The 26,865-nt window shown below is 42.6% G+C and overlaps 1 protein-coding gene across 1 annotated transcript in view; it reads left to right on the forward strand.

The window, feature by feature from the left end:
* The window catches only part of CD109 (CD109 molecule), a 284,990-nt gene that overhangs the window by 31,857 nt on the left and 226,268 nt on the right, over positions 1-26,865 (forward strand). The window contains exons 3-5 of the mRNA XM_040430041.1: positions 13,298-13,458; positions 23,892-23,920; positions 26,292-26,522. Coding sequence (XP_040285975.1) covers positions 13,298-13,458; positions 23,892-23,920; positions 26,292-26,522 — 421 coding nt within the window. The remainder of the gene's footprint in view (positions 1-13,297; positions 13,459-23,891; positions 23,921-26,291; positions 26,523-26,865) is intronic.

A 26,865-nucleotide genomic window follows, 5' to 3' on the forward strand; every position in this document is an offset into this window, starting at 1 on the left:
GTTTTTAGTTTTAGCTATTTTAGGGGGATATCTGTGTGTGCAGGTGACTATTACTGTGCATAATTATTAGGCAACTTAACAAAAAACAAATATATACCAATTTCAATTATTTATTTTTATCAGTGAAACCAATATAACATCTCAACATTCACAAATATTCATTTCTGACATTCAAAAACAAAACAAAAACAAATCAGTGACCAATATAGCCACCTTTCTTTGCAAGGACACTCAAAAGCCTGCCATCCATGGATTCTGTCAGTATTTTGATCTGTTCACCATCAACATTGCGTGCAGCAGCAACCACAGCCTCCCAGACACTGTTCAGAGAGGTGTACTGTTTTCCCTCCTTGTAAATCTCACATTTGATGATGGACCACAGGTTCTCAATGGGGTTCATATCAGGTGAACAAGGAGGCCATGTCATTAGATTTTCTTCTTTTATACCCTTTCTTGCCAGCCACGCTGTGGAGTACTTGGACGCGTGTGATGGAGCATTGTCCTGCATGAAAATCATGTTTTTCTTGAAGGATGCAGACTTCTTCCTGTACCACTGCTTGAAGAAGGTGTCTTCCAGAAACTGGCAGTAGGACTGGGAGTTTAGCTTGACTCCATCCTCAACCCGAAAAGGCCCCACAAGCTCATCTTTGATGATACCAGCCCAAACCAGTACTCCACCTCCACCTTGCTGGCGTCTGAGTCGGACTGGAGCTCTCTGCCCTTTACCAATCCAGCCACGGGCCCATCCATCTGGCCCATCAAGACTTACTCTCATTTCATCAGTCCATAAAACCTTCGAAAAATCAGTCTTGAGATATTTCTTGGCCCAGTCTTGACGTTTCAGCTTGTGTGTCTTGTTCAGTGGTGGTCGTCTTTCAGCCTTTCTTACCTTGGCCATGTCTCTGAGTATTGCACACCTTGTGCTTTTGGGCACTCCAGTGATGTTGCAGCTCTGAAATATGGCCAAACTGGTGGCAAGTGGCATCTTGGCAGCTGCACGCTTGACTTTTCTCAGTTCATGGGCAGTTATTTTGCCCCTTGGTTTTTCCACACGCTTCTTGCGACCCTGTTGACTATTTTGAATGAAACGCTTGATTGTTCGATGATCACGCTTCAGAAGCTTTGCAATTTTAAGAGTGCTGCATCCCTCTGCAAGATATCTCACTATTTTTGACTTTTCTGAGCCTGTCAAGTCCTTCTTTTGACCCATTTTGCCAAAGGAAAGGAAGTTGCCTAATAATTATGCACACCTAATATAGGGTGTTGATGTCATTAGACCACACCCCTTCTCATTACAGAGATGCACATCACCTAATATGCTTAATTGGTAGTAGGCTTTCGAGCCTATACAGCTTGGAGTAAGACAACATGCATAAAGAGGATGATGTGGTCAAAATACTCATTTGCCTAATAATTCTGCACGCAGTGTAATTGTACTGAGGCGTAGCATCAATGTAAGAGGTCAATATTACAGCATAGGGAAGGCTGTAAAAGCAAACCCGATAAAACTGTGCAGAATTTCGTTTTTTCAATACCACCCGATTTTTTTTTTCTAGCTTTTCACTACATCGTATGCATTGTTAAATGGTTTAATTAGAAAGTACAACTTGTACCACAAAAAATTAGCCCTCACACAGCTATGTGTAATGAAAACAGGGTGCTGATGGAGTAAATCTATATTTTTATGCAATCAGTTTAGGGCTCATGCACATGACCGTATTTTCCATTCGTGTCTAATCCGCATATTTTGTGGATTGCACATGGACCTATTCATTCCTATGGGTCTGTAAAAAAAACACCGCTATCATCTAAACATAAGCATATGTATACACATATTTATATATATATTACACTGACACCTTTCCTGCAGATAGGTGATTTGTGGACATGGCAGGCAGTCTGGCAGTCCCAGCAGTGGAGAGTAGTCATTCAGTAAACATACTATTCAGTGGCGTAACAAGAAATGACTGGGCCCCACAGCAAATTTATGAATGCACCCTCCCCAGCACCTTTTCGCAACCCTCTCTTCCTGTGCAACCCCCACTCGTGTGGCTAGTCAAGATCGCTCTCTCAGACGAGGCTCGGCAGCCGCTCAGTCCATTTCCTATAAGGTCATTGTATAATAATGTTGAGTGGGCCTCGACAATAAAATCTTGTAGTCCTCATCCTGGGTAGGCCCCTTCTGAGTTTGGGCCCAAAGCAGCTGCTTCCCCTATAGCTGATAAGCTGATACGATTGGAAGCATAGAATTGTCCAAAATGTTTTGGAATGCTAAAGCACAGATACAGAACAGGGGTTGGGGAGAAGGGCCAGAAGAACTGCTGGAGGGGACGGAGAACCATCAGGGGACTCCACAATCCTCCTGTACTACTCTGCTGTGTCACTCTCCCTTTCCTGTGAGTGCTGCCTGCAGAGCTCTATAGAAGGTCTTGTGCGGGGCTTTCTCCTGTGAATACATATACACACATATACCCTCGGCCTGTCCAGCCTCCAGGCTAGTATCCCATCCCTGCAGTGGCATTGGCTGGCAGCATATGTCATAGTAAACTCCCAGACAATAGAAAACAAGAAGCTGTACTGGAAAATGCTCTACCAGTCCAGTGGATCTCAATGTGTGAACAGCCATAGGAGGAGGTGTGAGTAGGAGGAAGAGGCAGCATGGACGAACAGTAAGCTGTCTCCTCACTGAAATGGACCTAATACAGGATGGGCTACTACACTGTACATAACCAGAACGGGAGCTAATGTTAGTAGTTCTGCAGATGTAATCAGAAGTGCAGGTCCAGGGCTGGAGCACTACTCCCCTTCAGGGATTGCAACGGGCCGGTCCCGCGCCAGTGGTCTCTTCTACGGTGTTATGTAAGTTTTTAGAGTTTTTGTCGTGACGCCAGTTGCATTTCAGCAACGAGGGACTAAGTCCCCCTATGTAGAAGGTGATGGTGGAACCCAGGTGTAGGAATGCCAGAGTGGTGTAAGGGCTGCCTATAGTGTCCCTTTAGGTGCGGCTTTGCACTTGTTACGGTGCTCCTACATGGATATCCGGAACCCCAAGCGTGGTCGTCCGAAGCAGTGATAATACGGTTAACAGTTGAGGGATTTGCAGAGTAAATTGAGTCCAGACTGGTATTGAAGTAGTTAACAGCTTTACTTAAATAAACTTTCATCAGGAAACAATCTTCCAACTTTATCTTGGTCATCAGCAGGTTTTGGCATTAGTTTCTGGCAGGCAAACACAATCAGCTCTGCTACATCTGTACTCTGCTATGCTGCTGGGATTAAATAGGAACTTCTCACTTCCTGCTGTAGGCTGCAACTTAGCTTACTGTAGTCTGACTCTGTCTTTATCTTGATCTGTATCTGTCTTTATTCAAGGAGTCTTTACTCCTGACTCTGGAGGCATTCAGCTTAGGCCTCAGCGACCAGCAGACAGTGCTCTGCTGGCTAACATAACGCCTTTCCCTGGCAGGGGGTACTCAGAACTAACTCTAACTAACACCCCCCTCTCTAGAGAGGATAGAAGGTTCCACTCTAGGAAAACTAGCTTTGCCAATACTGCCACCATCTGCTGGTGAACCAGGCACATTACACTTTACCATAACATTTACATAGAATTGCAATACACATTGTGCAGGATCTGGAATGATGACATTAGATCAACCATAAGGGATAGTGATGGGGCAAAAAGAGTGGTAATGCCCCCTAGCGGGGCATTACAAGATGAGTGAACCCGAACTTTACAGGTTCAGGTTCGGTGTTCGGGTGGTGTAGGAATTCCGTTATGGATTCCGTTATAACAGAATACAACAGAATTTGTAGACGGAATGCAAAACGGAAGCCTTTAAGAGGCATTCCGCTTTGATCCGTCATAATAGAAGTCTATGGCCAAGCATAACAGATCCGTCTGGTTTTCGTTATGTAGGACTGAAAACAAAGTCCTGCATAACCGAAACCAGACAATTCAGTAACGGAATTCCTACACCACCCGAACCCCGAACCTGAACCTGTAAAGTTTGGGATTGTTTATCCTTACTCCCTGGTTCTGCAAAATTTCAGTATTTTAAACAATCGGGGAGAACCAGCTGGATGCCATTCCTGCCTGCACGGAATCTCCTCTCTATGGGTCAGAAGAGATGCTCTGTAAAAGTGGCTTCTGCTCTGGAGAACCCCACTTTTCCATGCATTACATGTGCTTCCATTCATTTGAATGTCTGCCTGAATCTAGTGTTACATTTCCCATGTTTCTGTGGAAATAAGTTGGAAATTAATGGACAGACAGAAATCCCCCTGAGGCAGGGGCGGATTGGCCATAGACCTTACAGAGAAATTTCCCGGGGGGCCGATGCCCAGGAGGTCACTCAAGCCCTCTTGATGTCTGCAGGCCAGGTACATAATTATCTGATGCTCAATGGCTGCGTGGTGCCCTCCTGAATTCAACTGTATTACTGTCCTCATCATGGTAATACAGTTGAATACTGTGGTGAGGGTGGCAGAATTTTGTGCTGTCCTGTGCTATTTGGTTCTGCTGGGGCGGTATTCTGCACTGCAATACAGTATTGCAGGCCCTGCCTACTTCGGTTGTCCCCACCTACTTGCTTTGGCCCGTCTTCTGTCAATTTGAACCCACCTACAAACTTTTATTCCAGGGCCACTTTAAGTTCCCAATCTCCCCCTGCCTTGAGGGAATGGCCATGGATGCAGATTTTTTATTCTGTTTTTCAAGGGCATCTGTCAGCAGATTTGTCTCTATGAATCTGGCTGACCTGTTACATGTGCACTTGGCAGCTGAAGACATCTGTGTTGGTCCCATGTGTCCGCATTGCTGAGAAAAATGATGTTTTGATATATGCAAATGAGCCTCTAGGAGCAACGGGGGTGTTACCATTACACCCAGAGACTCGGCTCTCTCTGCAACTGCAGCGCCCTCTGTATTTTGATTGACAGGGCCAAGCAGGCGTGATGACGTTTTCATTGTCTGGCCCTGTCAAAGTGAAGGTCCAGCAGTTGCAGAGAAATCAGAGCCTCTAAAAGTAATGGCTACCCCCCATTGCTCCTAGGGGCTCATTTGCATATATTAAAACGTCATTTTTCTCAGCAATGTGGGCTCATATGTACCTGGGATCAACACAGATGTCTTCAGCTGCCAAGTGCACATGTAACAGGTCAGCCAGTTTCATAAATACAAATCTGCTAACAGATGACCTTTAAGATTTACATGTACATCATGGGCCTTAAAGGGCTCTGCAGCCAAGTATTACAAAAAATGGACTGTTCATAGACCCTGTTCACACAAGGCAAAATCTGCTACATATTCCGCTCTTAAATTTGAATGTTGCGGGCCCTTTAAAGCCATAATCAGCAGTGGCTCATATAAGGAAATAAAGTATTAAGGACAGATAATATTTTTCCTCTTTGTTAAATCCATTTCTAGCTTGGGCTTCACAAACTGCATTAAAAAAAAGTCTGAAAGTGTGTCCATACTGTAATAATAACAGCTGGACACTTGGAGTGAGATCAGCATGGGATTAGTTTATTTACTTACAGCTCCCCCTGCTGGCCTCTTGTGTAATTGATTTCAGTCGCTGTGCCACAATGTAGACATGATAATATACCTATGATAATGCAGCTGTAAGGCCGAGTTCACACTTCAGTTAAATTTCCATCAGTTAGGGTCCATTCACACGTCCGTTGTTTCTTTCCTGATCTGTTCCGTTTTTTGCGGAACAGATCTGGACCAGATCTTGACCCATTCATTTTCAATGGGTCCTGAAAAAAATCGGACAGCTCAATGTCTGATTTTTTTTCAGGACCCATTGAAAATGAATGGGTCCAGACCTGGTCCAGATCTGTTCCGCAAAAAACTGAACAGATCAGGAAAGAAACAACGGACGTGTGAATGGACCCTTATTGTGAGCCAAAACCAGGTGAGAATCAAAAATGCAGAACAAGAGGAAATCTCTACATTATACATCACCTGTGAGTAGGCTTCACTACTGATTTTGACTCACAATAACTAATGGAAATCACTGACCAAATAACTGAAGTGTGAACGCAGCCTTAGGCCTCATGCACACGACCGCTGTGTGCATCCATGGCCGTTGTGCCGTTTTCCGTTTTTTTTTCGCGGACCCATTGACTTTCAATGGGTCCGTGGAAAAATCGTAAAATGCACCGTTTTGCAGCCGCATCCGTGATCCGTGTTTCCTGTCCGTCAAAAAAATATGACCTGTCCTATTTTTTTGACGGACAATGGTTCACGGACCCATTCAAGTCAATGGGTCCGTGAAAGAACACGGATGCACACAAGATTGGCATCCGCATCCGTGATCCGTGGCCGTAGGTTACTTTCATACAGACGGATCCGAAGCTTTTTCAGAGATGAGTTTTCACTTCGTGAAAACTCATATCGACAGTATATTCTAACACAGAGGCGTTCCCATAGTGATGGGGATGCTTCTAGTTAGAATACACTACGAACTGTGTACATGACTGCCCCCTGCTGCCTGGCAGCACCCGATCTCTTACAGGGGGCTGTGATCTACACAATTAATTGTGCATATCATAGCCCCCTATAAGAGATCAGGGGCTGCCAGGCAGCAGGGGGCAGACCCCCCTCCCTCCCCAGTTTGAATATCATTGGTGGCCAGTGTGCGGGGGGGGAAGAGGGGAGGCCGCACACTGGCCACCAATGATATTACAATAGAGGGGGGGGGGCCGCACACTGGCCACCAATGATATTACAATAGAGGGGGGGCCGGGGGGGCCGCACACTGGCCACCAATGATATTCAAACTGGGGAGGGAGGGGGGTCTGCCCCCTGCTGCCTGGCAGCCCCTGATCTCTTACAGGGGGCTATGATACGCACAATTAACCCCTTCAGGTGCGGCACCTGAAGGGTTAATTGTGCTGATCACAGCCCCCTGTAAAAGATCGGGTGCTGCCAGGCAGCAGGGGGCAGTCATGTACACAGTTCGTAGTATATTCTAACTAGAAGCGTCCCCATCACTATGGGAACGCCTCTGTGTTAGAATATACTGTCGGATCTGAGTTTCACGATGTAACTCAAATCCGATGGTATATTCTAACATAGAGGCGTTCCCATGGTGATGGGGACACTTCAAGTTAAAACATACCATCGGATTGGAGAAAACTCAGATCCTATGGTATAATAACTCCTGACTTTACATTGAAAGTCAATGGGGGACGGATCCGTTTGAAATTGCACCATATTGTGTCAACGTCAAACGGATCCGTCCCCATTGACTTGCATTGTAATTCAGGACGGATCCGTTTGGCTCCGCACGGCCAGGCGGACACCAAAACGACTTTTTTTTTCATGTCCGTGGGTCCTCCAAAAATCAAGGAAGACCCACGGACGAAAAAACGGTCACGGATCACGGACCAACGGAACTTCGTTTTGCGGACCGTGAAAAAAATACGGTCGTGTGCATGAGGCCTTAGACATATTTCTACTGAGTAATTTAAACCTTCTGAATTCAGAAATCTCAGCATGTAACTTAAAGCTTCCTAATGCAGTTTTATGGACAAGTGATTCCACAGCAATATTTTGTAGTGAGAAATATTATTTATTTGAAAGTGCCATTAAGTCCATGGTGCTTTACATCAGAAGGGGGTTACACATACTGTACATAATATAAAAAATACAAAAAACAAGAAACTATTAACAGACTGGTACAGAGGGAGAGAGAACCTTGCCCACAAGAGCTTACAATCTACAAGGATGAGGGTAAAAGCTGCTCATCTGGTTGTGTGGTGGTAGTATGCTCATTGCAGGTGGTAGGCTTTCTTGAAGAGGAGGGCTTTCAGGTTGCTTTTAAAGGTTTGAATGTTGGGGGAGAGTCTGATGTGCTGGGATAGCGAGTTCCAGAGTATGGGGGATGCATGTGAGAAATCTTGTAGATCAGGGATGCTCAACCTGCGACCCTCCAGCTGTTGTAAAACTCCCATCATGCCCTGCTGTAGGCTGACAGCTGTAGGATGTCCATGCATGCTGGGAGTTATAGTTTTGCAACAGCTGGAGGGATGCAGGTTGGGCATCCCTGTTGTAGATGATTGTGTGAGTAGAATAAATGGTACCATTTTGGGGTACACATAATCACTAATTAACTTTTATTAGCCCTTGCTGGGGAGGAATGGAAAAAAACAGCAATACCGCTAATGTTTTTTTACATTATAAATTCTACGACTTACTTTTCGGCATAAATAACATGATAACTTTACTCTCTGGATCGGTACGATTACATTTATGCCAAATACATATATATATATATATATATATATATCTCTAATATATAAAACTGAGTGCATGTGTGTGTGTGTGTGTGTGTGTGTGTATATGTATGTATGTCCGCTAAAGGAATCCGCAGTGTCGCATTTACAATCACGAAATTTGGCACACAGGTACATCAGGTGTCCAGGAAGGTTTTAGACTAGCTCAGCTCTCTAGGACGTACCATTCCTGAGATATTCCCAAAAAATGCATTAGCCAATAGAAGCTTGGTCACATGACCCTTATCAGCAAATAGAAGCTCGCAGGCCGTTAGCCTCCATATACACAGTTTTACTCCAGGTTTCCATAACAACCAGGTCATTTTTCTTCACTGCTGTAGGAGAGCTTTAAAGGAAATCTGTCACCAGGATAATCGCTATTGAAGTAAAGCCATGGCCTAATAGCACTTAGTACCTTATTTCAAGATGTGCCTTTGTTCCAGTAATAGATGTTTTTATCCTCTGAAAATCCAGTTTATTTGGTATGCAAATGGGCCAGTAAGGTGCCCAGAGGGGCGTCACTCTTGCAGGAAGGAGCTCAGACACTCCCACTGAAGGCAAGTATCCTAAAACATAACTTTTAATTATATATAAATAAAATAATGACACCCATGGATCCTATGGATCCTTTGACAAAAATGACGGGCTAACAACTACAAAAGGGCTGAGGAAGTGAGGTGCCAAGGCACGATCAGTCAAATACGGGGAATGAGAGCTATCCCTTAACTGATCCCTTACACTTCTCAACCCAGGGACACACGTTGATGGTAGGTGTTCCCTGTTCTCGTACCTAGGACTATACTGTCCTTAAGCTGTCCTTAACCTAACTGGGAAAAGGCTAGCTATGGTGTATCCCGACGCATCCCCCCCCCTTTTTTATTATTGGAGGATAATTATGGGGGTTCCTCAGGGGACAAATATACTATAAACAGTAGTAGTGTACGTGCAACAATATGCACCGTATGAAACAATTGCAGCGGAATCAGATGATGCCGGGTATGTATATAGAGAAAGCCACAAGCAATGATAGTGCAGGTCTCAAAACATCCTATATCACCAATACAAGGTAAAAAGAAAGTTGTACTTTCCTCAGCCCTTTTGTAGTTGTTAGCTCGTCATTTTTGTCAAAGGATCCATAGGATCCATGGGTGTCGTTATTTTATTTTATTTATATATAATTAAAAGTTATGTTTTAGGATACTTGCCTTCAGTGATAGTTGTTCTTTCTTGCAAGTCCTCTCATTAATATTAATCAGTGACTTTGTTTAGCCCAGACACTCCCCCTGCCACAATGTGTCCACCCTCAAAAGACGAACTTAAAACCCAGCCCCCAGTTCCACCAAGCCACGCCCCTGATCCGGCTAGGCCACGCCTCTCCCACCCCTCAGCCGACGGGGAATGAAACAATAAAGGTAAAAACCAACTTCTGTCAGCTGCAGGGGTGGAAGGGAGTGCTGCTGTCTTAGAGTGAGTTGTTCAAAAGGTCATCCTTGTGTCCGTCCAGGCCCTGCGCCATAGGGAGGAAAGAGAGTCTGAAGGGGGCGGGGTGCTGTAGATATCACTATTATAGTCGATAATGTTGATATCTTTTAACGACACACAAAAACATTACATGAAATAGATTAAATATACCCGAGCGAAGCCAGGTCCTTTAGCTAATATATATATATATATACTAGCAGAAGGACCCGGCTTCGCATGGGTATATTTCATCTATTTCATTTAATGTTCTTGTGTGTCGTTAAAAGAGATCGACAGTATCCCCCATAACAATGACATCTACAGTACCCATACTGTTGTAGAATCATAGAACCTCCGATGATTACATTAATGGTATACACATAGTGGTCCATTAGGACCAATTAACGTCTTTTTTCATGTGCTACTAGTATTTAAAACTTCACTTTTATTTGGATTTCTTTATTAAAATACTTTAACAACAATACTGGAAAGGGTTAAAATTCCCAGTGATTGCAGATCACCTCCTTCACTTGGAAGAATGCTGCTGTATTTAGTCTTTCACAGCAGCATGCTAGCTAGTCATTTCAGCTTGGGTCTATTGCTACATTGGTCAATTGCCTGTGTTTCTGCATTCACTATATCGCTGTGCTAGCTATTAGTTCCTCCTCTCAAGGAGTTCCCTCTCTGCTGATCACTGTTCTAAAAACACAAACACATAGATCTCCTGCCTCCCGACATGTTTCGCTGGGAAACCAGCGTCTTCACGGGATCATGCAGGTATGTGTGTTGGGGGCGGGAACCATCATTTAAAGCCTCGGTGTCTCATGGTTTCTTATGTGTATCCAATAATCGTACATTCATGGACTATCCTACTGTCATTCTCACAACTTAGACTCTGATATGTTGAAGTATCCAAATGTTGCCACCCAACAGACACCCCTCCACTCCAACAGGCCAGCGCATTCCAGACTCCACCCCTCCAGTCATGCCCCATGCCATCACTCCTCCCACTCTCCTCCTCCGTATCTCTTCACTATTTAAGATGAACTGCGCATGCTCGGCACCTTCATTTCCCGACTCGGCGCATGCGCGCCAACTTGTAAGTTACTCTACTAATTCTTGTGCCCTCGCGTATGCGCAGCTTCCTATAAACGTTCTTTCTTCCGATTGTACCTCCATCCATGTCACACCTAGGTCGGCGCATGCGCGCCATCTTACAATATTCTTATCTATATGCTGTGCTTCTGCGCAGGCGCACCAACTTAAATTTTTTCTAACCCTCCTATACTTTCAGCTTCGGCGCATGCGCGCCAACTTAGAAGTTTTCTTCTAAATAGATCAATCTCTACTTGCATGTACTTGCGTTATGAATAGGTGAGCGAACCTCAAAATTTCAAAGGTATTCCCCTTTTTATAAGGGGAATACGAAAAAAAAAACTTTTTCTGTTTTTTGTTTTAAATGGGAGATTTAAAGGTTTTATTTTTACTAAAACTATATTTCATTCTTATTTTTACCACTTATCAGTCCCACAAGGGGACTTTGACATGTGATCCTTTGATCGCTTTTATAATACATTGTACTACTCTATGTAGTGCAGTGTATTATCTTGTCATTAAAAACTGACAGGCACTATATCAGGCTGCTCCTCTGGCACAGCCTTAGGTCTCTTGCACACGACCGTATGGTTTTGCAGTCCGTTTTAAACGGATCAGAAATCTTTTGTTTCAGTAGTGTTTTCGTTCTGCTTCCGTTCCGTTTTGCTATTCCGTTTTTCCGTTTGGTTTCTGTTTGTGATCCGTTTTTTGCAGATCACAAACGGAAACAGAAGCATACAATAATGTTTAAACAGTAAATACATAAAAAAATTGGTCTGGGCATAAAATTTTCAATAGATGGTTCTGCAAAAAGGGAACGGATACGGAAGACATATGGATGTATTCCGTATGCATTCCTTTTTTTTTTGCGAAACCATTGACTTAAATGGAGCCACGGATCTTTATTTGCGGGCAATAATAGGACAAGTTCTATCTTTCAGCGGGACAGAAATACGGAAACGGAATGCATATGGAGTACATTCCATTTTTTTAATGAATGGTTCCACATAGGGATCGCAGATGGAATCCGCAAAAACGGAACTAAAACGGAATAAAAAAATGTTCATGTGTAAGAGGCCTTATAAGCATACCCCAAGGCCAGGTCTGGGGGCCTTTATTAGGACTCTGCAATAGTGAGATGCGATCTCATTCGTGGCAGTGCCAATGCCTGACATGGGGAGCACCCTTCTTCTGAACTCACTTCAATGCTGCAGTCGCTATTGACTGGGGCATTTAAGAGATTTAACTTTAGGATCTGCGCCATGAGAGAGCCAAGCTCCTGTTTTCCATGCAGCATTTAGGCTAGTCCACCATAAAAAGGCGGCAGCCTAGAATAAAGTTACAGGGTGGGGTCACTAAGTACTGTGATATGTTGTGCATAGAAGTCACCAATGCTCTGCTGACTCAATAATGGCAGAGTTCCAAACCTCCTCTGGCATTAACATCAGTATAAAAACGGTGTGCTTTATGGAGTGGGTTTCTACTACTGAGCAGCAGCATGCCAGCCTTACATCACGAAGCACAATGTCAAGAGTTGGATGGAGTGGTGTAAAGCATGCCATCACTGCACTCTGGAGCACTGGGAATGTGTTTTGGCAGTTTGATAAATACTTAGTTCCACTGAAAAGAAATCTTAATGCTTCAGCATGCCAAAAGAATTTGGACAATTGCTTGCTTCCAATTTTGTGGGAACTATTAGGAGAAGGCCTTTCTGTTCCAGTACAACTCTGCCTGACTGTTCAAAGCAAAGTCCATAGAAGCATGGTTGGGTGCCTTTGGTGTGAAAAAAACGTGCCAGGCCCACACAGAGCCCTGGCCTCAACCCCATCAAACACATTTGGAATGAACTAGAATGGAGATTGTGAGCCAGGCTCGATCGTCCTACATCAATGTCTGACCTTACAAATACTTTTCTGGATGAAAGGGTAAAAATTCCCACAGCTACACTCCAAAATCTTAAAGAAAGCCTTCCCAGAACAGTGGAAGCTTTTAGCTGCAAAGGGGGGACCAACTCCAAATGAATGCTTATGGATTTAGAATGGGATGTTATAAAAGCTCTTGTAGGAGTAATGTGTAAGTGCTCCAATACATTTGCAGTATATAAATAATACTGTCCGCCAAAATATTATACACTATATCTCAGTACCTATTGAAATTTCAAGAAAATGTTACGTTAACACTGGGACGTAAATTATAGTGGGAAGGGGGAAAGGACATTGCACCGGGTTGTGATGCCGGAGAGGGCCCAAAGGTTCCTTTGCCAGATACTGTTTGAAGACAATAATACATGGCATGTGTTAGGTGTGGGCCTGATGTCAAGTTACATCTCTGTATGACAATGTCTTGGTCACTAATGTTCATTCTTTTATATTGTTTTAATTGATAACTGTATACTATTTCTTTAATATTCAGCCTAATGACATTTTCTCTTTTTGTATCTGTGTTATTTCATTAGGCCAATGTTCCTGCTGACCACTCCTTTGGAAATTCGCCCAGGAAAAAATGTTATTATAGGAATTGACCTGCTACCAGATAGTCCACCTGTGGTAAAGGTTGAAGCTGAAATCCTAATGGACAATATTACATTGCTTCAAGAGCAAGGATTGTTTCAAAGGGGTAAGAAAAGGTCATAACTAAAGGATGCAAATGGGGTAAAATCCTAAGATGCTGGATCTTCTGGATTCTCTTTTATGACAACGTAAACACACATGTAGTTAGCACCTTCAGGACCTCGGACGAGAATGCTCGTCCTTACTTGCAGGTACTTCAGGCACTAGGACGAGCATTCTCGTCCTGCAGTTAAACTGTCACTGTGAGGAAACACACAGTGTCAGGATAGTGACAACAGCTGATTGGTCCCAACACCTATGACAGAGACAGTCACACTGTCCCCGTCTGAGGATTGCTGTGATTGGTCAGTCAATCCAGACTGACCAATCACAGCTAAAGGCGCCTGTTTCCACTCCAATCTCCTCAGTGCTGAGGAGATTCAGAGTGTGTGCTATATATCTTCAGCAGTACACTCCTTATTGCCGAGGAGATCGTAGCTGCAGCCTGATATCCCCCCTCACCCCCCCAACCTTGCAGCGCTGAGGACATTGGAACTGCTTGTAATTTTCGTCTCCAGTGCTGAGGAGATCAGCGCTGTGGATTAGCCTGCCCTTTCCCCTCAGCTGCAGAGTTAACCCCTTCAGTCCCCCTCACACACCCACAGCCCTTCCTTAGAGCTCCCTGATGTTTGGGGAGCTGTGTGACCAGTGAGCTGTGCCTGCCCTTCCCCCTTAGCTGCAGACAGTTAACCCCATCAGCTGCACTTAGTCCCCCTCAGACACCAATACCACTTTTCTAGTGCTGTGTGACCTGTGAATAAAAGGCAGGAAACTGTAAGTGTTAGGCCCCTTTCACACGGGCGTTTATTCTGCTCGGATGCGATGCGTGAGGTGAACGCATTGCACCCGCACTGAATCATGACCCATTCATTTCTATGGGGCTGTGCACACGAGCAGTGATTTTCACGCATCACTTGTGCGTTGCGTGAAAATCGCAGCATGCTCCTCTTTGTGCGTTTTTCCCGTAACGCAGGCCCCATAGAAATGAATGGGGTTGCGTGAAAATCGCAAGCATCCGCAAGCAAGTGCGGATGCGGTGCGATTTTCACGCACGGTTGCTAGGAGACGATCGGACTGGAGACCCGATCATTATTATTTTCCCTTATAACATGGTTATAAGGGAAAATAATAGCATTCTGAATACAGGTTGCATAGTACAATAGCGCTGGAGGGGTTAAAAAAATAAATAAAAATTAACTCACTGTAATCCACTTGCTAGCGCAGCCGGCATCTCTTCTGTCTTCTTTGCTCAGTGCAGGAAAAAGACCTGTGGTGACATCACTCCGGTCATCACATGATCCATCACATGATCTTTTACCATGGTGATGGATCATGTGATGGACCATGTGATGACCGGAGTGACGTCACCACAGGTCCTTTTCCTGCAATCAGCAAAGAAGGAGACAGAAGAGAAGCCGGGCTGCGCGATCAAGTGGACTAAGGTAAGTTTAATTTTTTTTAATTTTTTTTTAACCCCTCCAGCCCTATTTTACTATGCATTCTGTATTCAGAATGCTATTATTTTCCCTTATAACCATCCGCACCTTTTCCCGCAACGCCCGTGTGAAAGAGGCCTTATACACTTACAGCCAATGCATTACAATACAGAAGTATTGTAATGCATTGTAAAGGGGATCAGACCCCCAAAAGTTTAAGTCCCAGAGTGGGACAAAACATGAAGTAAAAAAATAAATAAAGTGTCCTTTTCCCAAAATAAAGTGGATTTTTTTTAAAAATATAGGTAAAAAAAGAAAAGTAGACATATTAGGTAGCTCTGCATCCGTATCGACCGGCTCTATAAAAATACCACATGACCTAACCTCTTAGATGAACACCGTAAAAAACAAAAATAAAAAGTGTTTAAAAAAAGCAATTTTTTGTCAACTTACATCACAAAAAGTGTAATACCAAGCAATCAAAACGTCATATGCACCCTAAAATAGTATAAATCAAACTGGCATCTCATACTGAAAAAAATGATAACCTACATAAGACAGTCGCCCAAAAAAATAAAAAAAACTATGGCTTTCAGAATATGGAGACACAAAAAAAATATTTTTTTTCAAAAATGCTTTATTATGTAAAACTGAAACAAACAACCAAAAAAATTCATATTTGGTACTGTCGTGTTCGTAACAACCTGCTCTATAAAAATACCACATGATCTAACCTGTCATTTGAACATTGTAAATAACAAAAAATACAAACGGTGCCAAAACAGCTATTTCTTGTTACCTTGCCTCACAAAAAGTGTAATATAGAGCAACCAAAAATCATATGTACCCTAAACTAGTACTAACAAAACTGACACCGTATCCCGTAATTTCCAAAATGGGGTCATTGTTTGGAGTTTCTATTCTAGGGGTTCATCAGGGGGTCTTCAAATGTGACATGGCAATAGAGATGGCCCGAACTATCCGACGGCGAACAGTTCCCGGCGAACATAGCTTGTTCGCGTTCGCCTCTGCCGGGCGAACACATGCGATGTTCGGTCCGCCCCCTATACATCATCATTGAGCAAACTTTGACCCTGTACCTCACAGTCAGCAGACACATTCCAGCCAATCAGCAGCATACCCTCCCTCCCAGACCCTCCCACCTCCTGCACAGCATCCATTTTAGATTCATTCTGAAGCTGCAGTCTTAGTGAGAGGAGGGAGACTGTAACTGCTGCTGATTTAATTGGGAAATCGATAGCTAGGCTAGTGAATTCAGTGTCCACTCCAGTCCTGAAAGACTCATCTGATCTCTGCTGTAAGGACAGCGTCCTGACAGCACCCCAAAATACCCTTTTTAGGGCTGCAACATTAGTCTGCTTTTTTTTTTTCCTTTATATACATATTGCAGTTGCCTGGCCTGCCTGTGTGTGAGGAGCTGCAGGCCCACAGACTGTAGTGTGCCCACTGCCAGTGCTCACCCCTGTCATTCCGTGTGGCACAGGACTTTGCTTAAAAAAAGGCACTTAATTTTTACACTTTAATCTAAGGTTAGTTGCCTGCCAGTGTGTGTCAGGCTGACTTCCACTGACTGTAGTGTGCCCACTGCCAGTGCCCACCACTCATACCGGCTGGCACAGGACTTTGCATAAAAAAGGCATTTAATTTTTACACTTTAGTGTAATTTCAGCTGCTTGCCTGCTGCTAGTGTGTGTCAGGCCGACTTCAACTGACTGTAGTGTGCCCACTGCCAGTGCCCACCCCTGTCATCCCGTGTGGCACAGGACTTTGCTTAAAAAAAAGGCACTTCATTTTTACACTTTAATCTAAGGTTAGTTGCCTGCCAGTGTGTGTCAGGCCGACTTCAACTGACTGTAGTGTGCCCACTGCCAGTGCCCACCCCTGTCATCCCGAGTGGCACAGGACTTTGCTTAAAAAATAGGCACTTAATTTTTACACTTTAATCTAAGGTTAGTTGCCTGCCAGTGTGTGTCAGGCTGACTTCCACTGACTGTAGTGTGCCCACTGCCAGTGCCCACCACTCATACCGGCTGGCACAGGACTTTGCATAAAAAAGGCATTTAATTTTTACACTTTAGTGTAATTTCAGCTGCTTGCCTGCTGCTAGTGTGTGTCAGGCCGACTTCAACTGACTGTAGTGTGCCCACTGCCAGTGCCCACCCCTGTCATCCCGTGTGGCACAGGACTTTGCTTAAAAAATAGGCACTTAATTTTTACACTTTAATCTAAGGTTAGTTGCCTGCCAGTGTGTGTCAGGCTGACTTCCACTGACTGTAGTGTGCCCACTGCCAGTGCCCACCACTCATACCGGCTGGCACAGGACTTTGCTTAAAAAAGGCATTTAATTTTTACACTTTAATGTAATTTCAGCTGCTTGCCTGCTGCTAGTGTGTGTCAGGCCGACTTCAACTGACTGTAGTGTGCCCACTGCCAGTGCCCACCCCTGTCATACCGAGTGGCACAGGACTTTGCTTAAAAAATAGGCACTTAATTTTTACACTTTAATCTAAGGTTAGTTGCCTGCCAGTGTGTGTCAGGCTGACTTCCACTGACTGTAGTGTGCCCACTGCCAGTGCCCACCCCTGTCATACCGAGTGGCACAGGACTTTGCTTAAAAAATAGGCACTTAATTTTTACACTTTAATCTAAGGTTAGTTGCCTGCCAGTGTGTGTCAGGCTGACTTCCACTGACTGTAGTGTGCCCACTGCCAGTGCCCACCACTCATACCGGCTGGCACAGGACTTTGCTTAAAAAAGGCATTTAATTTTTACACTTTAATGTAATTTCAGCTGCTTGCCTGCTGCTAGTGTGTGTCAGGCCGACTTCAACTGACTGTAGTGTGCCCACTGCCAGTGCCCACCCCTGTCATACCGAGTGGCACAGGACTTTGCTTAAAAAATAGGCACTTAATTTTTACACTTTAATCTAAGGTTAGTTGCCTGCCAGTGTGTGTCAGGCTGACTTCCACTGACTGTAGTGTGCCCACTGCCAGTGCCCACCACTCATACCGGCTGGCACAGGACTTTGCATAAAAAAGGCATTTAATTTTTACACTTTAGTGTAATTTCAGCTGCTTGCCTGCTGCTAGTGTGTGTCAGGCCGACTTCAACTGACTGTAGTGTGCCCACTGCCAGTGCCAACCACTGATACCGGGTGGCACAGTAGCTTGCCGATAAATAAGGCATTTAATTTTTAGACAGTAGTCTAAATTCAGTTGCTTGCCTGCTGCCAGTGTGTGTCAGGCCCGCTTCCACTGACTGTAGTGTGCCCACTGCCAGTGCCAACCACTGATACCGGGTGGCACAGTAGCTTGCCGATAAATAAGGCATTTAATTTTTAGACAGTAGTCTAAATTCAGTTGCTTGCCTGCTGCCAGTGTGTGTCAGGCCCTCTTCCACTGACTGTAGTGTGCCCACTGCCAGTGCCAACCACTCATACCGGGTGGCACAGTAGCTTGCCGATAAATAAGGCATTTAATTTTTACACTTTAGTGTAATTTCAGTTGCTTGCCTGCTGCCAGTGTGTGTCAGGCCCGCTTCTACTGACTGTAGTGTGCCCACTGCCAGTGCCAACCACTGATACCATCTCCCCGTTCGAAAAATCTATTCAATAAATGGCACCCAGATTGGGGACGTTAGAGGGATTAAACTGATGAGAATAGTACTACAGAAAATACCACTCATATCGGGTGTGACAGTAAATTGCACGGCGCAGACGCAGTCACCGTGGATAAAAACAAAGGGGAGGGAGCCAGCGTTTTTTTAACCATCTCCCCGTTCGAAAAATCAATTCAATTGACCTTTCGGGGACCCTTGGTGTTGTACGTGGCTGGGTGGAGGAAGAAACCTTCAATGACATCACCGGGACGTGGCTAGCTTGGTATCCAACCTTGTGCAAATGGGGAGTTTGCGGTTGTGCAAATGAACTGTTTGCGGTGCATTAAAAGGGGAGTTTGGTCTGTCAATGTCTGTGATGCGGGCGTAACCCTTACACTACCTGATCGATACAACATCATACCTGATCGTATACACACACTGGATGTTTTAAAGCACGTTATTCCAAACAATTTAGGAATGTTAGTTGATTTATGCCCTTTATGGATTAAAACCCGACTCTGCGTCCACTACGTAATTTTCCATGGGAGTTTTGCCATAGATCCCCCTCCGGCATGCCACAGTCCAGGTGTTAGACCCCTTGAAACAACTTTCTCATCACTATTGTGGCCAGAAAGAGTCCCTGTGGGTTTTAAAATTCGCCTGTCTATTGAAGTCTATGGCGGTTCGCCCGGTTCGCCAGTTCGCGAACATTTGCGGAAGTTCTCGTTCGCTGTTCGCGAACTGAAAATTTTATGTTCGCGACATCACTACATGGCAACTTAAAATTATGCCAGTGAAATCTTCCTTCCAAAAACCATATGGCATTCCTTTCCTTTTGCGCCCTGCCGTGTGCCCGTACAGCAGTTTACTACAACATATTGGGTGTTTCTGTAAACTACCAAATCAGGGCAATAAATATTGAGTTTTGTTTGGCTGTTAACCCTTGCTTTGTTAGCAGAAAAAAATGGATTAAAATGGAAAATCTGCCAAAAAAGTGAAATTCAGAAATTTCATCTACATTTTACTTTAATTTTTGTGAAACACCTAAAGGGTTAACAAAGTTTGTAAAATCAGTTTTGAATACCTTGAGGGGTGTAGTTTCTAAAATGGGGCTATTTATGGGTGGTTTCTATTATGTAAGCCTCACAAAGTGACTTCAGATCGGAACTGGTCCTTAACCCCTTTAGGACTCAGCTCTATTTCACCTTAAGGACTTGGCCATTTTTTGCAAATCTGACCAGTGTCACTTTAAGTGCTGATAACTTTAAAACGCTTTTGCTGAGATTTTATTTTCCGTCATATATTGTACTTCATGACACTGCTAAAAATGGGTCAAAAAAGTTAATTTTTTTGTATAAAAAAATACCAAATTTACCAAACATTTGGAAAAATTTGCAAATTCACAAGTTTTAATTTCTCTACTTCTATAATACATAGTAATACCTCCAAAAATAGTTATTACTTTACATTCCCCATATGTCTACTTCATGTTTGGATCATTTTGGGAATGATATTTTATTTTTTGGGGATGTTACAAGGCTTAGAAGTTTAGAAGCAAATCTTGACATTTTTCTGAAATTTTCAAAAACCCAATTTTTAGGGACCAGTTCAGGTCTGAAGTCACTTTGCGAGGCTTACATAATAGAAACCACCCAAAAATGACCCCATTCTATAAAGTACACCCCTCAAGGTATTCAAAACTGATTTTACAAACTTTGTTAACCCTTTAGGTGTTCCACAAGAATTAATGGAAAATAGAGATACAATTTCAAAATTTCACTTTTTTGGCAGATTTTCCATTTTAATAATTTTTTTTCCAGTTACAAAGCAAGGGTTACAAACCAAACTCAATATTTATGGCCCTGATTCTGTAGTTTACAGAAACACCCCATATGTGGTCGTAAACTACTGTACGGGCACACGGCAGGGCGCAGAAGGAAAGGAATGCCATACGGTTTTTGGAAGGCAGATTTTGCTGGACTGTTTTTTTTTACACCATGTCCCATTTGAAGCCCCCCTGATGCACCCCTAGAGTAGAAACTCCATAAAACTGACCCCATCTAAGAAATTACACCCCTCAAGGTATTCAAAACTGATTTTACAAACGTCGTTAACCCTTTAGGTGTTCCACAAGAATTAATGGAAAATAGAGATACAATTTAAGAATTTCACTTTTTTGGCAGATTTTCCATTTTAATAATTTTTTTTGAGCTACAAAGCAAGGGTTAACAGCCAAACCAAACTCAATATTTATGGCCCTGATTCTGTAGTTTACAGAAACACCCCATATGTAGTCGTTAACTACTGTACGGGCACACAGCAGGGCGCAGAAGGAAAGGAATGCCATACGGTTTTTGGAAGGCAGATTTTGCTGGACTGTTTTTTTTTACACCATGTCCCATTTGAAGCCCCCCTGATGCACCCCTAGAGTAGAAACTCCATAAAAGTGACCCCATCTAAGAAACTACACCCCTCAAGGTATTCAAAACTGATTTTACAAACGTCGTTAACCCTTTAGGTGTTCCACAAGAATTAATGGAAAATAGAGCTACAATTTCAAAATTTCACTTTTTTGGCAGATTTTCCATTTTAATAATTTTTTTCCAGTTACAAAGCAAGGGTTAACAGCCAAACCAAACTCAATATTTATGGCCCTGATTCTGTAGTTTACAGAAACACCCCATATGTGGTCGTAAAAGAAAAGGAATTCCATACGGTTTTTGGAAGGCAGATTTTGCTGGACTGTTTTTTTTGACACCATGTCCCATTTGAAGCCCCCCTAATGCACCCCTAGAGTAGAAACTCCCAAAAATGGCCCCTTTTTAGAAACTACGGGATATGGTGGCAGTATTGTTGGTACTAGTTTACGGTACATATGATTTTTGGTTGCTCTACATTACACTTTTTGTGAGGCAAGATAACAAGAAATAGCTGTTTTGGCACCGTTTTTATTTTTTGTTATTTACAAAATTCATCTGACAGGTTAGATCATGTGATATTTTTATAGACCAGGTTGTCACGGATGCGGCGATACCCAATATGTATACTTTTTTTTTATTTATGTAAGTTCTACACAATGATTTCTTTTTTGAAGCAAAAAAAATCATGTTTTAATGTTTCCATAGTCTGAGAGCCATATTTTTTTCAGTTTTTGGGCTATTACCTTGGGTAGGGTATGATTTTTGCGGGATGAGATGACGGTTTAATTGGCACTATTTTTGGGGTGCGTGTGACTTTTTGATCGCTTGCTATTACACTTTTTATGATGTAAGGTGAAAAAAAATGGTTTATTTAGCAAAGTTTTTATTTTTAATTTTTTACGGTGTTCATCTGAGGGGTTAGGTCATGTGATATTTTTATAGAGCCGGTCGATACGGACGCGGCGAAACCTAATATGTATACTTTTTTTTTATTTATGTAAGTTTTACACAATAATATCATTTTTGAAGCAAAAAAAATCATGTTTTAGTGTTTCCCTAGTCTGAGAGCCATAGTTTTTTCAGTTTTTGGGCGATTATCTTAGGTAGGGTCTCAATTTTTGCGGGATGAGATGACGGTTTGATTGGCACTATTTTGGGGTGCATATGACTTTTTGATCGCTTGCTATTACACTTTTTGTGATGTAAGGTGACAAAAAATGGTTTATTTAGCACAGTTTTTATTTTAAATTTTTTACGGTGTTCATCTGAGGGGTAAGGTCATGTGATTTTATTATAGAGCGACGATACCTAATATGTATACTTTTTTTTAATGTAAGTTTTACACAATAATTTCATTTTTGAAACAAAAAAAAAATAATGTTTTAGTGTCTCCATATTCTGAGAGCCATAGTTTTTTCAGTTTTTGGGCGATTATCTTAGGTAGGGTCTAATTTTTGGCGCACAATAAAAAGCCGCAAACCGCAGGTCTGAATTGATCTGCGGTTTGTGGCGATCGCCGACACGGGGCGGTCACGGGACCCCCCCGCGCATTTAGCCGTGGTGCCTGCTCAATGATTTGAGCAGGCACCATGTTCCGATCACCGCCCGCTGGGCGGTGGTGATCGGAACAACACATGACGTACCGGTACGTCATGGGTCTTTAAGGACTCGGGAAACATGCCGTACCGGTACGTCATGCGTCCCTAAGGGGTTAAAAAGTGGGTTTTGGAAATTTTGCTTCTAAACTTCTAAGCCTTCTAACATCCCAAAAAAAGAAAATGTAATTTACAAAATGATCCAAACATGAAGTTGACATATGGAAAATGTAAAGTAATAAATATTTTAGGAGGTATCACTATCTGTTTTAAAATCATTTTTTTGGTAAATTTGGAATTTTTTTCTAAATAAAAAATGAAATATTTTGACTTAAATTTACCACTGTCATGAAGTACCGTACAATATGTGACGAGAAAACAATCTCAGAATGGCTTGGATAAGTAAAAGCGTTTTAAAGTTATCACCACATAAAGTGACACACGTCAGATTTGCAAAAAAAAGGCCGATTCGAGGCTGACACGAAGCACGTAAAAATTTGGCTTCTAGGCGAATCAAATTTATCCTGAAATTCGGATCGAATTCCACTTCGTGGGATTCGATTCGCTCATCTGTAATCATAACACTGGAACGGAACCGGAACGGATCAACAAAAGAAAAACTGAGTTTTAGGCTGCTTTCACACTAGCGTTCAGAGCGGGTCCGTCTAATGTCTGCTCAGACGGATCCGCTCCTATAATGCAGACGTTTGTATCCGTTCAGAACGGATCCGTCTGCATTATAGTTTGAAAAAAATTCTAAGTGTGAAAGTAGCCTGAACGGATCCGTCCAGACTTTACATTGAAAGTCAATGGGGGACGGATCCGTTTAAAGATTGAGCCATATTGTGTCATCTTCAAACGGATCCGTCCCCATTGACTTACATTGTAAGTCTGGACGGATCCGCTTGCCTCCGCATGGCCAGGCGGACACCCGAACGCTGCAAGCAGCGTTCAGGTGTCCGCTTGCTGAGCGGAGCAGAGGCTTAACGCTGCCAGACTGATGCATTCTGAGCGGATCCGCGTCCACTCAGAATGCATTAGGGCAGGACGGATGCGTTCGGGGCCGCTTGTGAGCCCCTTCAAACGGAGCTCAAAAGCGGACACCCGAACGCAGGTGTGAAAGTAGCCTTAATCAGGTGAAGCACTGCTATGTGTCTATAGAACAGTTTGATACGGAGGTCACCGTGACAGATTCCCTTTAAGTAAGTCATTTTCCCCATTTAAAAGCAAGATCACTTTTTTTTTTTTAAGAAAATATAAGTTTGAGGAGGTTAGAGACTTAACATTGTGACAAATGACAAATTCAGTACTGCTGTATCATCAATCTGTTCTTTTCCACATAAGTAATATGTGTATTTTTTTTTTTTATAGGAATTGTTGGAAAACTAGTCCTCCCACCAGTAAGTTTTATTCCTTCAGTGTGTGGTGAATATAAAAAAGTGAATTATAATTAATGGTCCATTAATAATAAAATGAATGATCCATTATAGGTGATTGTGCATTATCTGTATATAAACTATTCTATTGTTTATGCGTGATTATAGATGTGAAATTGTTACTTTTTACCAGATAATAAGGGTACAACCCCATGGTGCGACTGATTGCATTCATGGCAGCCAATGGCTGTACAATTTTGCAGTAAAATCATGTGGCTATTGGCTGCACAGGTGGGCATGGCTTGACCACATATGACCAGCAGCACAGTAAGGTGGTGCCCTAAGGGCCAGTTCCCAGTGAGTTTTTTGGCACGTTTTTCCATGTCAGAATCAGGGCCAAAAATGGACTCAAAGCAGCCTCTCATTCATTTCAATTGGAAGCAGCACTTGCTTTTGTTTTTCTAGCGCAGTTCATGCCACTCGGGGAAAAAAGAAGCATCATGTCGTATCGTGGTGGAGAATCCATGCTGAGTCTCCCTTTAAAATGAATGGGAAGCAGCAAAAACTGCGCTGTTTTTTGCGTTGAAGTATACAACCTCCAAAATGTGTAAAAAATAAAATAAAAAATGTGTTAAAATGCGGAAAAAAAGCTCCTTAAAAAAACAGCTTTTAAAAACAGTCCAGATTCATGGATTTTCAAAATCTGTTGTGTAAATGTACCATAAAGGTGTTTTCCACCTCTCTGTATAATAAAATGTATGTAATCTTCAAATTTACAGTACTTTGTGTTCCAGTTCTTCATTTGTACAAACCTAGTTCTGCTAGACAGGTGATACAGTTATATTTAGTCTCTAAGAGTTAACTATCCTGAACTCCAGACTAATATATTGTAGCAAACTATCAGTACAGGAGAGAGATTTGTGCTGCTGATTTATTTGGTGCACAGAAGATTGTAGGCTGTAGGAAATACGGGTGACAAAAAAGGTAAGCCTACTTGTTTTGTACACTAGTCAAGCTGTCTTTTATAAAACATAGTAGTACACATTAAAGGGGTTGGCCCAAGAACTTAGACCCGCACCCTTCTGACATTGATGGCCTAACCTAGTGATATGTTTTCAATGTCCGAGATGGGCCAAGCCTTTTAAGCTAGATGACTAAGTCACCCAGCCATAATCTGTATATGTTCAGATCAATTATGAAGTGAATTTGGGTACAAGGAGTGAGAGGTTTACTGATGAACGAAAGAAGAAGGAAAATAAAAAAAAAGTAAAAATAAAAATGGCTTTTCTGCCATTTTTCTGGTCAACTCATCGTACAAAAAAGTAAACAAAAAGTGATAAGAAAATTGCATGAACCAAAAATGGTACCAACAACAGCTCAACCAATCCCTCACACAGCTCTGTAAATGGAAATATAGAAAAGTTATGGATGTCAGAATAATTTGATGCAAAGATTATTTTTCTAATGTTTTTTTTTTAAATGTAATAAAAAACTATATAAATTTGGTATCCGTAATTGTATTGACCTGCTGAATAAGTTCATCATGTTGTTTAGAGCGCACTATAAATGCCGTGAAAACAAAGCTCAAAAACCTTTACAGGATCAAGTTTTTTTCAAATTAACCCCACAAACTATTTATTTTCTGTTATATAATACAAGATATGATAAATGAAATAGTGTGATTAAAAAACTTGTCACACAAAAAGTAAGCTCCCATTTGGCTATGTGAATGGAAAAATAAAAAAGTTATAGCACTTGGTAGGCCGGAGGGGAAAAACTAAAATGAAATAATTGTCCCAGTCCCTAATGCGTTAAAAAGTGTTGCATGTTTCAACACTTGATGTATTATGTTGATCCTAGGGGAGCATACAGTGACCCTTTGAGGCACCATACAGCCTCATTTTCCATTATGACATACATATTACTTTATAAGGCACGGTGGCTCAGTGGTTAGCACTGGTGCCATGCAGCGCTTGGGTCCTAGGTTTGAATCTGACCAAGGACAACTGCCTGGAGTTTGTATGTTCTCCCTGTGTTTGCATGGGTTTCCTCCCACACTTCAAAGACATACTGATAGGGAGCTTAGATTGTGAGCCCCATTGGGGACAGTTGGATGCTAATGTCTGTAAAGCGCTGCGGAATATAGTAGCGCTATATAAGTGCATAAAATAAATAAGGGTCCATTCACAACTCTGTGGTGTATTGCGGATCCGCAATACACCTGGCCGGCACCCCCTTAGAACTGCCTATTCTTGTCCACAATTGCGGACAAGAATAGGACATGTTCTATTTTTTCCGGAGCCGCAGACCGGAGGATCAGGGGCTTGCTCCAGAAATGCAGATGCGGACAGATCCCTTCTAATAGATTACTAAATGTTATTTTATGTCTTTTCAGCTTTCCTCAGATAGCTTCTATGGGAATTATGAACTTCAAGTGAAAGGATTTTTTGAGAATAAGATGATATTTTTTAATAGAACATCGCTTGACTTCAAATCTAAGAGTTTTTCTGTCTTCATTGAGACAAATAGCGTATTTTACAAACCTGGCCAAGAAGTAAAGATTAGGATTTTGACCTTTTCCACAGATTTGAAACCTTACACATCTACAATTGATATACACGTTATGGTAAGAGTTAACACAATTTTACTCTAACACAAATACCAATCTAGAAACCTGTAACTCCTTTTGAAGGGGTTGTCTGAGTTATTAAAAAGGTCCCCTCAGGTAGGAAATGGAATTCCATCACTTCCAATGCTGCCACTCCATTCCTGCTAGTGTCAGAATACATGAGGCCATCTTCTGGTTTTCAGTGCTGACATGCCTGAATACCATGATCACCACTGCAGCCCCAATCAATGGTCTCAGTGATATATAGCACATGAAAGTTGAGGCCAGCGATTGGCTACAATGGTCACATGGAGTCTATGGGAACATCATCACTTCAGCCAAACAAATTCTGGTGGGGAGA

The sequence above is a fragment of the Bufo bufo genome, chromosome 4 (genome assembly GCF_905171765.1).
Source record: "Bufo bufo chromosome 4, aBufBuf1.1, whole genome shotgun sequence".
Lineage (NCBI taxonomy): Eukaryota > Metazoa > Chordata > Amphibia > Anura > Bufonidae > Bufo > Bufo bufo.